Source organism: Ciconia boyciana, chromosome 4 (assembly GCF_034638445.1).
Source record: "Ciconia boyciana chromosome 4, ASM3463844v1, whole genome shotgun sequence".
Lineage (NCBI taxonomy): Eukaryota > Metazoa > Chordata > Aves > Ciconiiformes > Ciconiidae > Ciconia > Ciconia boyciana.
Window position 1 is genome coordinate 22,979,729 of NC_132937.1, and position 15,296 is coordinate 22,995,024.

At 62.2% G+C, this 15,296-nt stretch overlaps 2 protein-coding genes across 4 annotated transcripts; one reads left to right on the plus strand and one right to left on the minus strand.

Annotated features, from left to right (window-relative positions):
• Nucleotides 1–4,753: 4,753 nt before the first annotated feature.
• SIGMAR1 (sigma non-opioid intracellular receptor 1) lies at nucleotides 4,754–8,357 on the minus strand. The gene is made up of 4 exons (XM_072859888.1): nucleotides 8,172–8,357; nucleotides 7,138–7,338; nucleotides 6,521–6,613; nucleotides 4,754–6,200 (listed from the first exon to the last, which is right to left on the minus strand). The coding sequence occupies exons 1-4, from the start codon at nucleotides 8,317–8,319 to the stop codon at nucleotides 5,974–5,976; spliced, it is 669 nt and encodes a 222-aa protein (XP_072715989.1). The 5' UTR covers nucleotides 8,320–8,357; the 3' UTR covers nucleotides 4,754–5,973.
• A 98-nt stretch (nucleotides 8,358–8,455) lies between these two features.
• GALT (galactose-1-phosphate uridylyltransferase) lies at nucleotides 8,456–13,694 on the plus strand. Of its 3 annotated transcripts, none has more exons than XM_072859890.1 (12): nucleotides 8,456–8,579; nucleotides 8,856–9,025; nucleotides 9,102–9,177; nucleotides 9,309–9,357; nucleotides 9,592–9,721; nucleotides 10,001–10,057; nucleotides 10,358–10,480; nucleotides 10,632–10,764; nucleotides 11,235–11,318; nucleotides 11,410–11,564; nucleotides 11,665–11,770; nucleotides 11,952–13,693. In XM_072859890.1, the coding sequence occupies exons 1-11, from the start codon at nucleotides 8,522–8,524 to the stop codon at nucleotides 11,728–11,730; spliced, it is 1,101 nt and encodes a 366-aa protein (XP_072715991.1). In that variant the 5' UTR covers nucleotides 8,456–8,521; the 3' UTR covers nucleotides 11,731–11,770; nucleotides 11,952–13,693. The 3 variants fall into 3 exon arrangements, with proteins under 3 accessions (XP_072715991.1, XP_072715990.1, XP_072715992.1); XM_072859889.1 differs by having other exon boundaries at nucleotides 11,665–11,765; nucleotides 11,952–13,692; XM_072859891.1 differs by lacking the exons at nucleotides 8,456–8,579; nucleotides 8,856–9,025 and having other exon boundaries at nucleotides 9,130–9,177; nucleotides 9,534–9,721; nucleotides 11,665–11,765; nucleotides 11,952–13,694.
• The last annotated feature ends 1,602 nt before the right edge of the window (nucleotides 13,695–15,296 follow it).

Consider the following 15,296-nt stretch of genomic DNA (forward strand, 5'->3'; position numbering starts at 1 on the left):
GGTTTGCATGCACATGCATACGTGCAGCCATGTGCATTGTCAGAGGGGCTGAGCGCGTGCAGCGTGTGCACGCACGTGTGTACACTGTTGGGGACAACAATAAGCGCTTATATGTGTACACCGGGAGCTGGGTGTGTGCATTTTGTGTGTTCACCTGTAGGTGTGCGTGATCTGCGTTGGGAGAGTTGGGGGTGTGCGCTGTGTGCACAGGCAGGTGTGCGCATGTGCCTGTGTTTGGGGGAGGTAGGTGTATGTACCTGCACTGTCAATCCGTGTGCGGGCGCAAAGGCGCATTTTGGGTGAGCTCCAAGCACTGAGCCCTGACCTCCATCTGCAAGAGCTGCGGGGATCCCTGCAGCATGCCCCAAGCTAGGGCCTGAGGCCACCAAAGGGTCCCCCTGAGGGGTTCTGTGTGTGCCCAGACCCTGGGTGAAGGGGTCAGACTGCAACGTGGCCTGGACCCCCCAAACAGGCTCTCAGAGCCCCAGCCTCTGCCTGGCATGGGCAGGATGAGGCCATGCATCTCCGCTGTCACTTGAGGGACTCAGTGCTGGCGGCTTGCCCTGTGTCCCTGCTTGCAGAAGGGTAAACTGAGGCACCAGAGTACCATCAAGAACATCTCCGGATGTCAAACAAGGGTGTAAGCCAGAGTGAGGATACAGCACCCTGACCCGCTGCTGCACCCACAGCACCTCACCGCCCTGGGTGGCAAAGCACAGGGCTTCCCCTGTCAGCAGCATCCGCACGCTGTCCCCGCACTCCCACTCCACCTGCCTGCCTGCCAGTTTTTTCCTGACCCATCTTTTCTACAGAGGCAGCTTTGGCAGGAGGCAAAGGAGGTGCCTGCTCTTCCCTGGGCTGTTTTAGCTGGGGCAGCTGCAGGGCTTGCATGGGTCCCTGGGGGATGAGCAGCAGCAGCTTCCCGCAACACTTGGCACACAAGGAACAGTGGCTTTGGCCCCATCCCACAGCCAGGGCAGCTTGTCACCGAGATCTCATGCTGCTGCACTTGGTGTTGGTGGCATGGGGTGACAGGACCTCGGTGTACAAAGGACTGCTGGCTCTGTCCCCTCTGTGGGCACACCTGTGTGCCACAGGGACCAGGGGCAGCTGCTTTTAACAGCCTGGCATGAGCTGAGTCCTGACCTTTCCTCGGAGGGTCTTGTGGAAACAGCCGCTGGCCATGGCTGAGGCAGGAGCTGGCTTCGCTCTCAGGCTCCGCAGCCCAGGCTGAGCGTCTGCCCCCTTCGCTGCGTCCCTTTGCAGGGAAAACCTGCCACTTCTGGGCTCTCCGGCTTCCCCACGAGCATCTCTGGAGAACCTGCCCCTTGTCCTTCCACAGTGCTAGTGACTCCCGGGGCTCCTTGAGCTCCTGGTAGCCCAGCAGCACTCAGCACCATGCAGCATCCTTGCCAGAGAGGTTCTCCTGGAAAAATGAGCCCCTTCCCCAGTAGAGCAGGGCAGCTCCGACCCCGCAGGGCCCCCGGGTGCTGTTTATCTTTGTGCAGGAGATAAAGCAGCTGTCGGCCATCCCATTTCAGGGCTGGACAGCTGTAGCTCACCCTGGCCCATCCCATCCCACTGCGGCAAGGGTAGGGACCCCCTGGCGCTTGCCAGCCCCTGAGCATCAGTTTGTTGGTGGCTGGCCGACGATCCTGCTGAGTTGCCTCTGGGAAGATACGATCCAGCCCCATTTCGGAGTGACCCACAGGGCCAGCCACCCCCCAGGATTTGTTCCACAGGTCCCCACCACACAGGGCTCCAGCCTCCCCTCCCAGTGCCACTGTGTTGCACCCCAGGGTGCTGGCACGCTCTGCGTTGGGCTGTGCGCCATCCCCTGCACACCAGGGCGAGGAGGGAGTGGAGGCTGAAGGCTGGGCTGGGCGGGATGAGCCAGATGTGATGATGGTGAGGGGACTTCTCCATGGCCCAGCAGGAACCCAGACGTTTGGGGAAGTTCCCCTCCTCCAGGGCAGAGGGGTTGGGGTGCTTGGGTCAATGTAGCACCCAGGGGTGGGGGATGTGGCCAGGCTGGCTAGTGGCAGCACCGAGGTCTGCATGGGGTGCAGCAGGTCCCATCACCTAGCCATGGCCACCAAGGGACCCGGCCCAGCTGGACCAGCACGACTCAGTTCCTCCCTAGAGCTTCCACAGTGAAAACAGCGGCTTGGCTCTGCACGTGTGTCACGAAGTGTGTCCGTGCTCAGGCTCTCTCTGGGGCAGCAGGACTGTGTGCCCTCCACCCTCCCATTTGGCATCTTTGCACTGCTGGAGTCTGGTGACACTCCTAGCTGGAGAGAAAGAGAAATCCCCCAGACAAACGGCTATCGACGGCTGCAGTGGAGGCGGCGCAGATAGATACTGGAGGTATAGACGGGCACGGCAGACAGCGGAGCAGATTGAGAGATACTTGGAGCAGAGAGATACCGCAGGAGGAATCAGGAGATAGATCCTGTGGGCTGATCAATACCCACTGCATGCAGAGGGACAGCAAGATAGAGCGAGCTGCAGGGGGAAGGTGTTTGGTGGGCAGCAATGTGCATTTGTCCTGTCGACTGCTCCGGGGAGCTGCCACTTGCCAGCGGGGGCTGGGACAGAGCCGGACCCACGGTGCAGGTGCCCATGGCTGAGTCTCCTTGCCTGTCTCTGGCCACCCCACAGGGGTTTGGTGTCCTTTGAGGTGCCCTGGGGTCCCACCTGGCCTCTGGGTACCAAAGGGTGCATATCTCTCATGTGTCCTGGTCACATCCTCCGGCCCTGCAGGGATCTCTGCCACCCGTGGGCATCTCAAAGGATGCTGGGTCCCTGCATGTGGGCAGCCAACGGGGAGAGGGGCAACTTGAGCATGAGCTCTGGTGCAGCAGCTGTGCTGGAGCTGGGTGACTGCTGATGAGTTCCCACCCTGTGCCTCAGTTTCTCCATGTGAACCAAATGATGGCGAGCCACAGGGAGCTGGGTCAGTCCAGCACGGACAGGGGTAAGGATGAGGAAGTGTGGGGAGGAAGAGGCAGAGGCAGCAAGAGCCTGCAGGACATGCTGTGTCCAGGACCTGTCTCTCATCTGCTGGTTACTGGGGACACTTACCTGCTCTGTAACAGGTTGCAAACACCCACCCCAAAGGGAAGGACTGCTTTTTGGGACCCTTGAATGCCTGGCACTGACCCTGCTCAGTGCTGGGATGGGGACAACCCCTCCTGCTGCAGCAAAGCAGCCAGGGCTCCTGGGTCCCCAGACCAGGTCCATCCTGGTGGCACGTGCCTGAGCCACCTCATGCTGCCTGGTTTCTGTGCCAGGCACACCCCAGCATGGCTGGGGACGGTGAGAAAGGTACCCTGGGAGCAGCTCTTTGCCCGGACAGGGCTGCCAGCCCCGCGGCCAGGCTGGGGGGGATCCCCCGCCCGTGATGGAGTTATTGACACGGGCACTACGGAAAACACTGCTGAGATTGTTCACACTAATGTTATTTAGCAGCAATATTTCCGTAATAAAAGAAATCAATGGGCAAGAGAAAAGACCTGTCCAGAGCTTTGATTTTCTCATTTTAATGGCATACTTATTTACTCCCACCAGCGTGCCCATCGGATTTTCATTACGCGGCCTTCGCTGTAAGTGGAGCGGTATTGATACGAGCTGCTGAGTTAGCGCCTTCCTGCACAGGCCGGTGTGAGGTTGCTCGTGTTCCTCACCAGGGCCCCGCTAAACCCCGGGGAATGGGCACGGCATGGGGCCAGGGCGGCCTTGCAGCCTATGGGCACACACAGGCACACACACAGCCTGCCCACACACGTGTGCACACACGCAGTCTGCCCATGGGCACACAAGTGTGCAAACACGTCTACCTGGTTGTCCTGCTGGTCTGTACACACATGTGTGCACTTGGACTGTGCACACACACATGCGTGCACGCACTCGTCTCACCTGCACAGGCACACACACATGCACTTGACTCTTCCACCTACACCATACACATACACAAATGTCCTACCCATACCTGCCAGAGCACTCACACTTCTGCAATTGCTCTGACCATATGGACAGATGCCCAGTTGTTCTACCTATGTACACACATGTGCAACCCCCACCTGCTCTGCCTACACCCGCCTGCAAACTGTTCTACCTATATGCATGCACACACCTACACATGCCTAACTGCCATGCCAAGACACACACACACAAAACCATCCTGCTTGCACCTATACACACACATGCATGCGACCTGCCTGCCAGCATGTGCACACACGCACATGCACACACGCAGCCTACATACTCTAGGTTTCCCTCCTGTGCCCTTCTCACCCTGGGGAGGGTTGGGGGTGTGTGTGTCTGTGTTTATGTCTGTGTCTGTGTGCGTAAACTTCTCAGGACCACCAACCCACTGTACCTGGGTCCATCTACCTCCAGGGCCGCACACCCAGCATCAGCACCGTCCCCCAGAAGGATGGAGCCCCCAGGACTCTTGGGTCCTCCATGTAAGCAGGGCCCTGGCACCAGCCCAGGCTTTTGGTCCCCAGTGACTGCAGCGGAGAGGGGAGTAACAGCACCATCTCCTGCTGGTCGCCGGGAGCTGAGATGGGCCCGATCCTGCCCAGCACTGCACCCCCTGGCTCCCAGGAGCCCAGGCAGGATGATGCCAGCTGTCCAGGGACACCCAGCTGTCCCCAGGACCCCCACTGAGCCCAGAGCCAGATGGATCCGGCACCATTCCCCATGGCAGGGGCTCAGCACACTCCAGAGACTCTCCTGGGGACCCAAGCCAGTGGGATGAACAATTTTATTACTGGTATCTCTTTTCAGGCGGCGAATTAAGAAGTAGCCCATGTGCAGGGCTGCCAGTTGGCAGGATGGGGACAGTCCAGGGAGCAGGAAGAGTGACATGCTACAGGCCCGGTGACCAGGGACACACACACTAGTTTGGCAGCAGCACAGAGGTGAAAGCCCTCCATCAAGCAGTGAGCCCACACGGGTCTGGCCGCAGGGCTCCAAGCAGGGTCCACAGCCAGCCTCGGCCAGGGGACATCAGCGCTCCCTTGGTGGCCAGGACCCCGTGCCAGAAGCCAAGCGGGGTGGCTGTCCCCAGGGCGTCTCACAGCCAGGGGAAGTGTTTCGAGGGGCGAGATCCCATCCTGAGCTAGTACAGAGGTTTGGGCACCCGCAGTCACTAGGTACGTGCATAGCCCAGAGGCCACGCAGAACGGGCTCTCAGTTAAGGCGACAGACGGTAGCTCTCCCCCTTGAGGGGGACTGCAGGGAGGGGGACCACGGGGAAAGGGACCCTCTTCCAGCCCTGTCCGTCCCCTGGGGCAGATGACACAGATTGGACCAACAGCACAGATGCTGGGCATCCCCTCACTGCCAGGGGGTCCCAGCGCAGATCCTGCCCTGTGCCGGGGTGATGCTGTGTGCTGCCAACCCACATCAGCAGGGACAGAGCCACGGGAGATGCTGCCAGCTGGACACAGCGTCCTGCACTGCCCGCAGCCCCGGCAGCCTGCCAGGGAGATGGGGAACCTCTCGGCCGACCTTTACAGCGGGTGCTCTGGCCCAGCTCACCCCATGCACCCTGCCCTGAGGGCGGCATCTTCCTCCTGATGTCTCAGGAGCTGCAGAAATTTTGCCGAGTCTGGGGACAGCCAGCTCCAGCCCCTCTCCCACTGCCGAGGGCACACAGGGGTGTTTGTACCTGCAAGGCCACTCCAGCCCCCAGGGATGGAAAAGCGGGTCATGGCTCTGATTGAAAGTGGGGAGAGGCAGGTAGTAAAGAGAAATGGTGGTCTGTATTGCTGTGACCGCCACGGTCCCTCTGTCCTGGCACCCAGCTGGCCATGGGGAAGTACAGAGCAATTGGGGGAGGCACAGGGGGTCTCCTGCTGCCTCTGCTAGAGCCTGGGCTCAGGGAGAAGGAGGAGGAAAAAGGAGGAAGGCTGGGAGGAGAGGAGCCAGCTGTGCCGGGCAGGGCACCCCAGTGAGCCAGGCTCAGCAGCCCAAGGTGCTGAAGAAGGCATTGGCTTCCAGGAGCAGGCCCTTGGCGTAGACGCGCAGGGTGTAGAAGAGGGTGACGAAGTCCTGAGTGCTGAAGAGGGTGTCAGCCAGGGCGAAGGCGAGTGTGGAGGGGATGAAGCCCCGGCCGTACTCCACCATCCAGGTGCCTGCGCTCCATTGCACTGACGTGGCCTCTCCCGCCTGGTGCACGATGGTGTCCCCTGACAACACACACAAACAACACTGCTCGCAGTGGCTACCCCTCATTGTTCGCGAAGAGACACGTGGGACCGGGACTTGCAGGGCTGAGCACTCCGGTCTGTGCATCCCAACCCCTCCCCAGTCTTGCTCACTTTTCTCTTACTGGCACCCACTGAGATGTTGGGATATGCCCCAGGGGACAGAAACTGCCCCATCGTGCGCCCCTGGCTTCTGCCAGCCGGAAGGAAGAGGCTCTGCAACAGCGGAGGACCAGCCTGCAGAGCAGCCATACCCCAGGACATGGATGAAGCCTGCAGGGCACCATGGCTGCTGCGCTCACCTGGATAGTAGATCTCACTTCTGGTGGTCCCCTCCTTCCACTGCCGGAAGGTCCCCGAGATGACGGTGTCGGAGATATCCGCCCAGTACCGACCTGCAGAAGGACAGACAGCACTGTCTCCGCACATCCCTGCCAGGAATGGCTTGGGAGCCCAAGTCTGAGGCACAGAGCAGCCCTCCAGGGGGAAGGATGTCAGTCCCAGGGCCCCAACACACTGGGGAGCGCAGCCAGGTCTGGTACTCAGGCTGCCTGTGTGACTGGCCGTATCGCCAGCCCGGGCTACTTGGTGTCCTTAAGACCCATTGTTTCCAGCATGTTTGGCATTCGCTCCCTGCTGAAGCACCAGAAGATGTGATGCCCGCCACTGCCTGCCAGCTGGATGCGGAGAGTCCTGGCTGCACGACATGGCATGCACAAGGACCTGCAGGCGCTGCAGGACACCACGGGGGCTGGTCCCCACGCGGAGGGTGTTTTCCAGCATTGTGCACCCCATGGAAGAAGCAGAGCAGTGGGCTCCTTCCCCAGGCACACCACGGCCGGGGCAGCTAGACCCAAACGAGTGGAGTGGAAAGAGCTCAGAGAACCCCCCCGCCCACCAGCCCCGTCACCCCGCTTACCTGAGTGGCCCCCAGTGTCGACAGCCGTCCCGAAGAGCAGCACGTACTCAGTGAGCGAGGCGTGCAGGAGGCACATAGAGCCCATCCACCCGCCCGCATTCACGAACACCCACTGCAGGTCCTCATCTGGCAGGATGTGGCCTGGGTGCTTCTTCCGTAGCTCCACGATGATCTTGGAGAAAGCCAGCTCATGGTCCAGCCCTGCAGCACCCAGGGTTGCCGTGAGTGCCTGGCATGGAGCAAGCCCTGCTAGCCCCCGCTGAAACCCTTCGCAGGCACAGGGTCCCAGCACATCCTTAGAGGGGTCTGCCTAGGGAAGACGTCTCCTCTCTCCACCCTTCAGCCCCCGTGACCGCTGACCCCGTCCCACTGCCTTCCCTGGATGGTGATGGAGGATGCGCAGCACCGAGCGCTCCAGCCCTACAGCCCACCCCAGGTGCTGGGCTAGATGGGGGACCCAAGCAAGGTGACAGTGACCCTGCCCTGGTGACATGCCGCCCCTCTGCTGTGACTGCACACCCTGCGCCCTATGGGGCCAGCCCTCCCCTCCAGCCCTAGCTGGGGGGTCGGTTCTGCCCCTGACCCACCTGGGGCTTGGTCGCCCGACCTGGCCCAGCCCCAGCACCGAGAGAGCCACCTTACCCCGGGTTCAGCCCCAGCCGGGCTGGGTGATGCTGCTGCCCTAGTCTCCATCCCTCCTTCGCTCCAGTCCCATTCCCCCCCCCCCACTTCCTCCATGCTCCCCGTCCCTGTTCCCCAGTACCGATCCCTTCCCGATACCGGTCCTGCTGCTCCAGTCCCAGCCCCCGGCCCCTCCCTGACCCCAGTCCCGTTCCCGCCGTGATCCCGGCCCCCCTGTACCGGAACCTCCTCGACCCCGCGTCCCCGCTACGGGTCCCTGCCCCAGCCCAGGCCGCTGCGCTCCCCCGCCCCCGTCCCCGGTTCCGCTTCCCGCTCCCCGACCCTACCCTCCTCGGTCCCGCTCCCCTCCACCCCCGTGGCCGGTGGGCCCCGTCCCCCCGGGCGGCGCGTACCCGCGTGGTGCCGGGCGAGCTGGGCGATCTCGGCGGGCGAGAACTCGTACCGCTTGGAGGCCAGCCAGCCCCGCAGCCCCTGCAGCACCAGCGCCAGCGCGCCCAGCGCCAGCCCGGCCCGCAGCGCCCGCCGCCCCGCCGCCCCCATGCCGCCCGCCACCGCCGCTCCGCCCCGCCGCCACCGGGACGAGGGCGGGACCGCCCCGCCGCGGCCACGCCATGCCCGGCCGCGGGCGGCCCTGCGCCGGCGCGGCGGGGCGGAGCGGCGGCGGAGGCGGCGGGAAGGGGCCGGTCCCGGTCCCGCGGGGCGGTGCCGCTGCTGTCGCCGGGGCTTCCGGGAGCGCCGCGGCATGGAGACACCGCCGGCGGGGGAGGGAGAGGAGGGGGGCGCCCGCTTCCGCGCCAGCGGTACGGCCGGGGCTGCCTCCCTCCGGGCCCCCGGCGGAGCCCGGCCGAGCCGCGGGAAGCGGGGGCTGCGGGGAGCCTCCCTGCCCGGGCGGGGTGGCGGCGGGGAAGCTCCCCGGCCTGAGACAGGGAGGAAGGGGTGAAGCATAAAGTGGGGTGCAGGCCCTCTTGCAGGGTTACCCGCGGAGGGGGCATGGTGGGTGTGTGTGGGGGGTGCCCGGCCCGCGGGGGGTCTGCACCCCGCGTCCCTCCCTGACCCCCCCTCCTCTCGCCCCGCAGAGCACCAGCATGCTCGTTACAACCCACTGCGGGACGACTGGGTGCTGGTGTCGGCCCACCGGGTGAAGCGCCCGTGGCAGGGGCAGCTGGAGAAGCCGCCCCCCGAGGATGTGCCCCGCTGGGACCCCAACAACCCCCTCTGCCCCGGGGCCACCCGGGCCAACGGCGAGGTACCACCAAGGACCCAGGCGTCCGGGCTCCCCCTGCCACCCTGTCCCCCCCTGATCCTGTCTCTCGCCCTGGCAGGTGAACCCCCAGTACGAGGGCACGTTCGTCTTCCCAAATGACTTCCCTGCGCTGCAGCCCGATGCTCCCGAGCCTGGTAACTTCTGGGGGGAGAGCAGACTGCTGGGGACCTCCAGGCTCAGGCCCTGGGGGGGCTGCAGGGTGGCCTGGAGAGGCATGGGTGCTGCCCCAGCACCCTCTCCCTCCCCACTCTCTGTCCTTCCCCAGGTGACAGCGATCACCCCTTGTTTCAGGCGGCAGCAGCCCGGGGTGTGTGGTGAGTACCCCCACAGCTCTGGGGGGTCTGGGCTGTGATGTCAGCCAGGACCCAGGGGATGAAGCCAGACCGAGCCCACTCCCCTCCTTGCACTGCTTGTTCTGTGGATGCCTGTTCTGTTTTGGGGGCATGTCGGGGATCTCATCCCTGTCCCCTGTTCCACTGTGACCCGGCAGAGCTCTGGAGGTCGCCGGGGACGCCCCACAGCCCCGGCCACGTGTGTCTCCTCCACAGCAAGGTGATGTGCTTCCATCCCTGGTCAGACCTGACGCTGCCCCTCATGTCCCTGTCGGAGATCCGGGCCGTCATCGACACATGGGCAGAGCTGGCAGCCGAGCTGGGTGCCTCCTACCCCTGGGTGCAGGTCTGGGGGCTGGTGGGGGCTGCCCTTCTCTCCCTGCCCCGGGGGTCTTGGGTGGAGGTGGGGGGCCAGGGCTGGGTGCTCTGGCAGCACCTCGGGTTGGGACTATCCCAGTCGTGTGTGGGTCCCCTGTCCCCACCTCATGCCCCCCTGAGCCTTTCCAGGCAGGTGTGAGGCTCTGCTCTCCTGTGGGATGCTTTCCTGGTGTGCCAGGGACACCATGGCAGCCCGCAGCAGGGACCCTGGGGCTGGGACCTGCTGGCTGCACCTCTTCCTCTGCAGATCTTCGAGAACAAGGGAGCGATGATGGGCTGCTCCAACCCGCATCCGCACTGCCAGGTGAGGCTGTCCCACCCGTGACCTGGCTTAACTGCAAGTCCCTGTGAGCGACCCTACAGCAAACCCAGGCAGAAGATGTGAACGGGAATCCCCCTGCCCTGGTCCCAAAGCTTTCTGCAGCGAGGATACCCCCATGCCTGTCCTGTCACCTCCCCTCCTGGGGACTGTCCCTTGTGGCTGCCACATGTCGGACTCTCCACCTGGTGGCAGCACGGACCTGCAGATGGGCAGCGTGGCTGGGACACACCTGCAAGTGCGGGGTACAGGTAACCCAGACCCATGCCCCGATGTCCTTCCCAGGTGTGGGCCAGCAGCTTCCTCCCCAACGAGGCGCGCCTGGAGGACCGGACCCAGCGGCAGCACCTGAGCCAGCACGGCGTGCCCATGCTGCTGGAGTATGCCGAGCAGGAGGCTCGCCGGAAGGTGAGGACATGGCTGTTATCCATATCCCCTCCCTGGAAGCTGGATGTGTGCCGGGGTGGGCCCCCCAGCCTGCAAGAGCAGGGTCCCCGGGAGTGCCCATCCCTGGGGCGTTGGGGCTGTGCCTGCTCCCATCGAGTGCTGTGTCCCACAGGAGCGGTTGGTGGTGGAGAACACAGACTGGCTGGTCGTGGTGCCATACTGGGCGACTTGGCCCTACCAGACCCTACTGCTGCCCCGCCGTCACGTCTGCCGCCTCCAGGACCTCCGCAAGGGCGAGAGGGACAGTGAGTGGCTCTGCACCTCGTTAGCCCCTGTACCACGTTCTTTGGGCTCAGAGGCAGCTCTGTGGCAGCCTCACTGGTGCTGGAGGGTCCGTGTCCCCCTGGGGTGCAGGGCTGCCAGCCTTGGTTTGAGGAGGGACAGGCACCCCCAATATGCTGGAGCAGGAGCCGGGCATCCAGGCACAGGCTGTACTGGTGGGGGTACTGTCATACTTTTTGGCGTGATGAAGCTCGTGGTGCCTTGTGCTCTTGCGATGCTGGCTGATTAGGAATGGGGGCTCCTTCCGCTGCGTTGCTCGGGCTGTCTGTGTGGGCTGGGAGCGGGGGAACTGGCCAGCATGTCCCTCCTGCCTGTCACCGATGTCCTCCCAGGGACGGGTGCTGCGGGTGACTCTCCTAAGCCAGGTGGACTGCCTGCCCTTGGCAAGGGGACTGGCCAGTTCAGGGTGCGACTCCCTGGCACTCCCCTGCAGGCCTGGCCTCCATCATGCAGAGACTGCTCATCAAGTATGACAACCTCTTCGAAGTGTCCTTCCCCTATTCCATGGGCTGGCACGGTGAGTGGCGTGGCCAGGGGACCCCCGCAACCCTCTCATCCATGTCCCTGTCACCTCTCTGGGGCTCATGCAGCGGCTGCACCCCTGGCAGGAGCCCCCACGGGCCCCTACCTGGAGAAGGACTGCGGGCACTGGCAGCTCCATGCCCACTACTACCCCCCGCTGCTCCGCTCCGCCACCGTCCGCAAGTTCATGGTCGGCTATGAGATGCTGGCGCAGGCACAGCGGGACCTCACCCCGGAGCAGGTGAGTGCAGCTCAGGGGAGATTGTGGGGAGCCAGGGGGTCCTGTGCTGGGGCTGTCCTTGGGACCGTCCGCTGGCTGCCCCTCGTGCTGTGCCCCACAGGCGGCTGAGCGCCTGAGGAGCCTCCCCGAGGTGCACTACAAGCGGAGGGCCAAGGAGACATCATGATGGGAAGCAGCGGAGCCAGCCCTTGGCTCTGCTGGGTGAGGCGAGGGGAGAGGAATCAGCTGGGGGTGGTGAGAGCTGAGGCCTGGGCACTCATGTCACTTGTGAGCCCTTTGGTCTCACAGCTTCTCCGGAGCCTTGTCACGGCTGGGCTTGCCATGACTTGGGGTCTGGTTTTGCCTGTTCAGGTACCCCAGTCCTAATGCTGTGGTATTCTTGCACAGGTGTTGTGGTCCCCCCCGGTCTCCTTCCCCATCCCAGGCTGTGTCTTCCTACCTCTGCACTGTGCTTGTACCATCATTAAAGGGCTCCAGTCTTACTGGTGGGACTGGGAGTACTGCCTGTCCTGTGGAGGGGCACAGCTCCGCTGGCCAATAAAACCTGGAAGCAAACTGCCACTGCCTGTGCCCTGGTGGCTCTCAGCCCTGGGTGGGAGGTTTGGGGTCTCTGGTGGGGACCCCCAACTGGTGGTGGGGGAGATAACCCTGAGGGCTGCAGGGTGTGTGCTGGCAGCCTATGCTGCTTGCTGCTGTCCCTCTCTCTGCGTTGCCTCCTCTTCCTCCCTGGGGGGAGCTCTGAGCCTGTCTCTGAGTGCTGCAGGCTGGGAGAGGAGCAGGAAGCAGGGAGGAATTGACGCCGCCCAAGGCTTAGCCACCTCCTGGGAGAGGGCTGAGGCCTGGCAAACTCGCTGCATGGAGGCTGCTGGCCGGGGATGCCTGGCCATAGCTCGCACAACCGCTCTTCTTCCTCCTCTATGCCTGGGCCGGCTGTGTGGGGCTGCTGGGATGCAGCAAGGGGCTGGTTCATCGCTAGTCCAGGGACTGCCAGGGGGTCCAGCTCTGCTCATAGTGCTGCTGCCCCCTTTCCCCTTCCCTGTCCCCACCCATGGCATGGGGCAGCAGCAGCCTGGTCCCTGGGCAGAGCTGAGGCATGCTGCAACCAGCTCTGTGCTCTCTCCCCCTGCAGCCCCTTCCCCCAGGGAAGCCCTGGGCCTGTGCAGGGGTAGGTCGTGGACAGTGGAGCCCCACAGCTGATGTGGGGGGATGCCCCGTGCCATCTGCCATCACATTTCACACAAATTTGTGACTAAAGAGCCATTCTCATAACTCCTTAATGAGGTCCCTATCCTTACCAAGTCTGTGAGTGGGCTCCTGGGGGCTAGAATTATCTTGCTAGGAGAGAAATGCTCTCCTCCTACCTACAAGATGACTATTTGTGGGGAGGGCTGTGCCCCCCCTGCCCCATCTGTGCATCACTCCCCCATCCCTACCCATGGGGCTGGGGCAGGGAGAAGGGCCTGGACAGCATGAAGCTCAGAGCCGGGCTGTATGTGGTGCTCCTGCATGCTGGCCCCATCCTCCTCCCTGGTCACCCCATCCCAGAGCCCACAAGCTATCCCACCACCTGGCCTCAGGGGTCCCCAAGGTGCCCAAGGGTTTTGGGGAGGAGGAGGTGGGTTTTGGGGTGACCCTTGAGCTTGGAGCCATCATTGTACGCAGCATCCCCCCGCACGGTATGGGGGCTGCCCAGCTCAGAGTCTGGCCTCTTGAAAACTGATTTCTTCCCTCCTGGGACAAGCAGCGTCTGTCTGGGCTCTGCGACCATCCCCATCGCAGCCCCCATCCCTTCTCATCGCAACAAGTGCCTCCGCGCCAACCTCCGAACTTCCTTGCTCTTCCCCAGGGCCCTGGAAAAGCGGCAACGAATTGGCTTAAATGTAGGAATCCAGATTGGGGTAATTAGCCGCCGAACCGGTTGTAACGAAGCTAGTCATCTCCCTGCACGCGCAGTTAGCTCTGATTTAATAGCCCACCGGCTTCCAGCCTGGGCTGCAGAGCCTCGGCCCAGGGCCGTAAATGAAACTCGCAGTAAGTCAAGCGGTATTAAACTTTACAGTCGCCGTCTTTAAAAAAGAGACTCTCTCTCTAATAAATCAGAGCAAGTGGCATTGTAAATATCGAGGCAGGATCCATATTGCTTAATTAAACAGCGCCTAATGAACAGCCTGTTTGTTGTGTTGTGATTTAGGATGGAGGCTGGGGAGGCGGCGCGTGCCGAGGAGCACTGGTACCCATGCTGGGATGCCCTCCTTGGCAGGTAGCAGCTGCTGGAGTTTAGCTAAGGCTAAAACGGCTCAGAGACGGCCTGAGAATTAATTTTAAATTATTTTTAAATAAAAATTAAATTTTGCCTCCCAAAAACCATGTGAAACATTCAGGGTGGAAGTCAGCTGCAGATGGAGGAGGAGCGGTAGGTGCAGCTGGGTGTGAGAGCTGGACCCTGGCTACGCTGAGCCCTCCCCTTCCTCATGACAGATCTACCTCCTCTTGCCCCAGTAATTTTAGCTTGTGCAAGGGGGTGTGAAAGGCTGGGAGGGAGCAACAAGCCTTTCCTGTGGCACGGGGAGGCATCAGGCTGGCGCGAACGGAGCTGCTGGGGATGCAAAGGCATTGCGATTCATAGGAACCATGGCTACTGTGCTGTAAAGCCCCGAAGCCTTTTGTATTTTGGTAGTTACGGTCCAGTTGTAATCAAAAAGTGATCTATGGTGAGGAGATTAAAAATGTCTAGCTGGGTGTGGGATGGTGGAGTGGAGGGGCTGCAGCACACCCGGCTGTTGTTCCTGACCTGGAACCATCAAAGGGAAACAGAGGCCCCTTGGGATGCCCTGTATGGATGTGCCTCCATGCCATTTCACTTCTGCAGGGGACCTGTTGGAGATCATCCCGGGAAAAGTGTCCCTGCGATGGGGTCACCCTTCCTGAGCCCCTGTCCCCCAGCATCAGGGCAAATACATCCTCTGCAATCCCTGCCCTGAGCTGCTCTGGAAGGACGAGCAGGGCCAGTGATCTGGGGAGCGAGGGGAGCTGAGACGAAGCTCAAGCATGGAGTTAATGCATTAAAAACGCATTGAGGTCCCACAGAGGTGTTTGCTACCTCTATAGTGCATTAGTAGGGCTGTGAGGGATTAGGAAAGGGCTGCGGTGCTTCTGCGCTGGGCCAGCACATCCTGCACTCTTCAAGGAGCAAGGGATAAGCCCAGCAGGGGATATGGAGATGTAGAGACGCTTGAGGGGGGATGGCCAGGAATTTAGTCTAATTTCCGTCCCATTTTCTGATGCCACTGAAACAAATGGGTTGTGCTACCAAGGGACATGGTTTCCTCAGAGCTGCTGGGGCTTTGGCTTCACTGAGACAAACCAATGTGCTCGCCCAGGCTGTAGCTGTGCCAGTCTCCATCGTTGCCCCTGTTCTGTGTGTTTGGGAGACCCAGAGCATCGCCAGCTCTGACACTGACTCCTTCTGCGGCCACGGGTAAGTCCTGCGATGCTACTCCGGGATGCTGCCCCGGTGCACAGAGACCCTTTGGTATGAGTACTCAGTGGTGGATGGTAATTGCTGGAGGCATGTTTGTCACCTTTGATTATGTGTCCGTGTCCTAGGCAGCTGCTAAAAGCTGCAGACCTGCTGCAGATCCTGAATCCCAAACCCTGCCCACCCCTCTTCCGCTCCTTCCTGCCTTCCAGCGCAGGTGAGACAATAAATATTGAGCAAAGGAAGTTAATCTG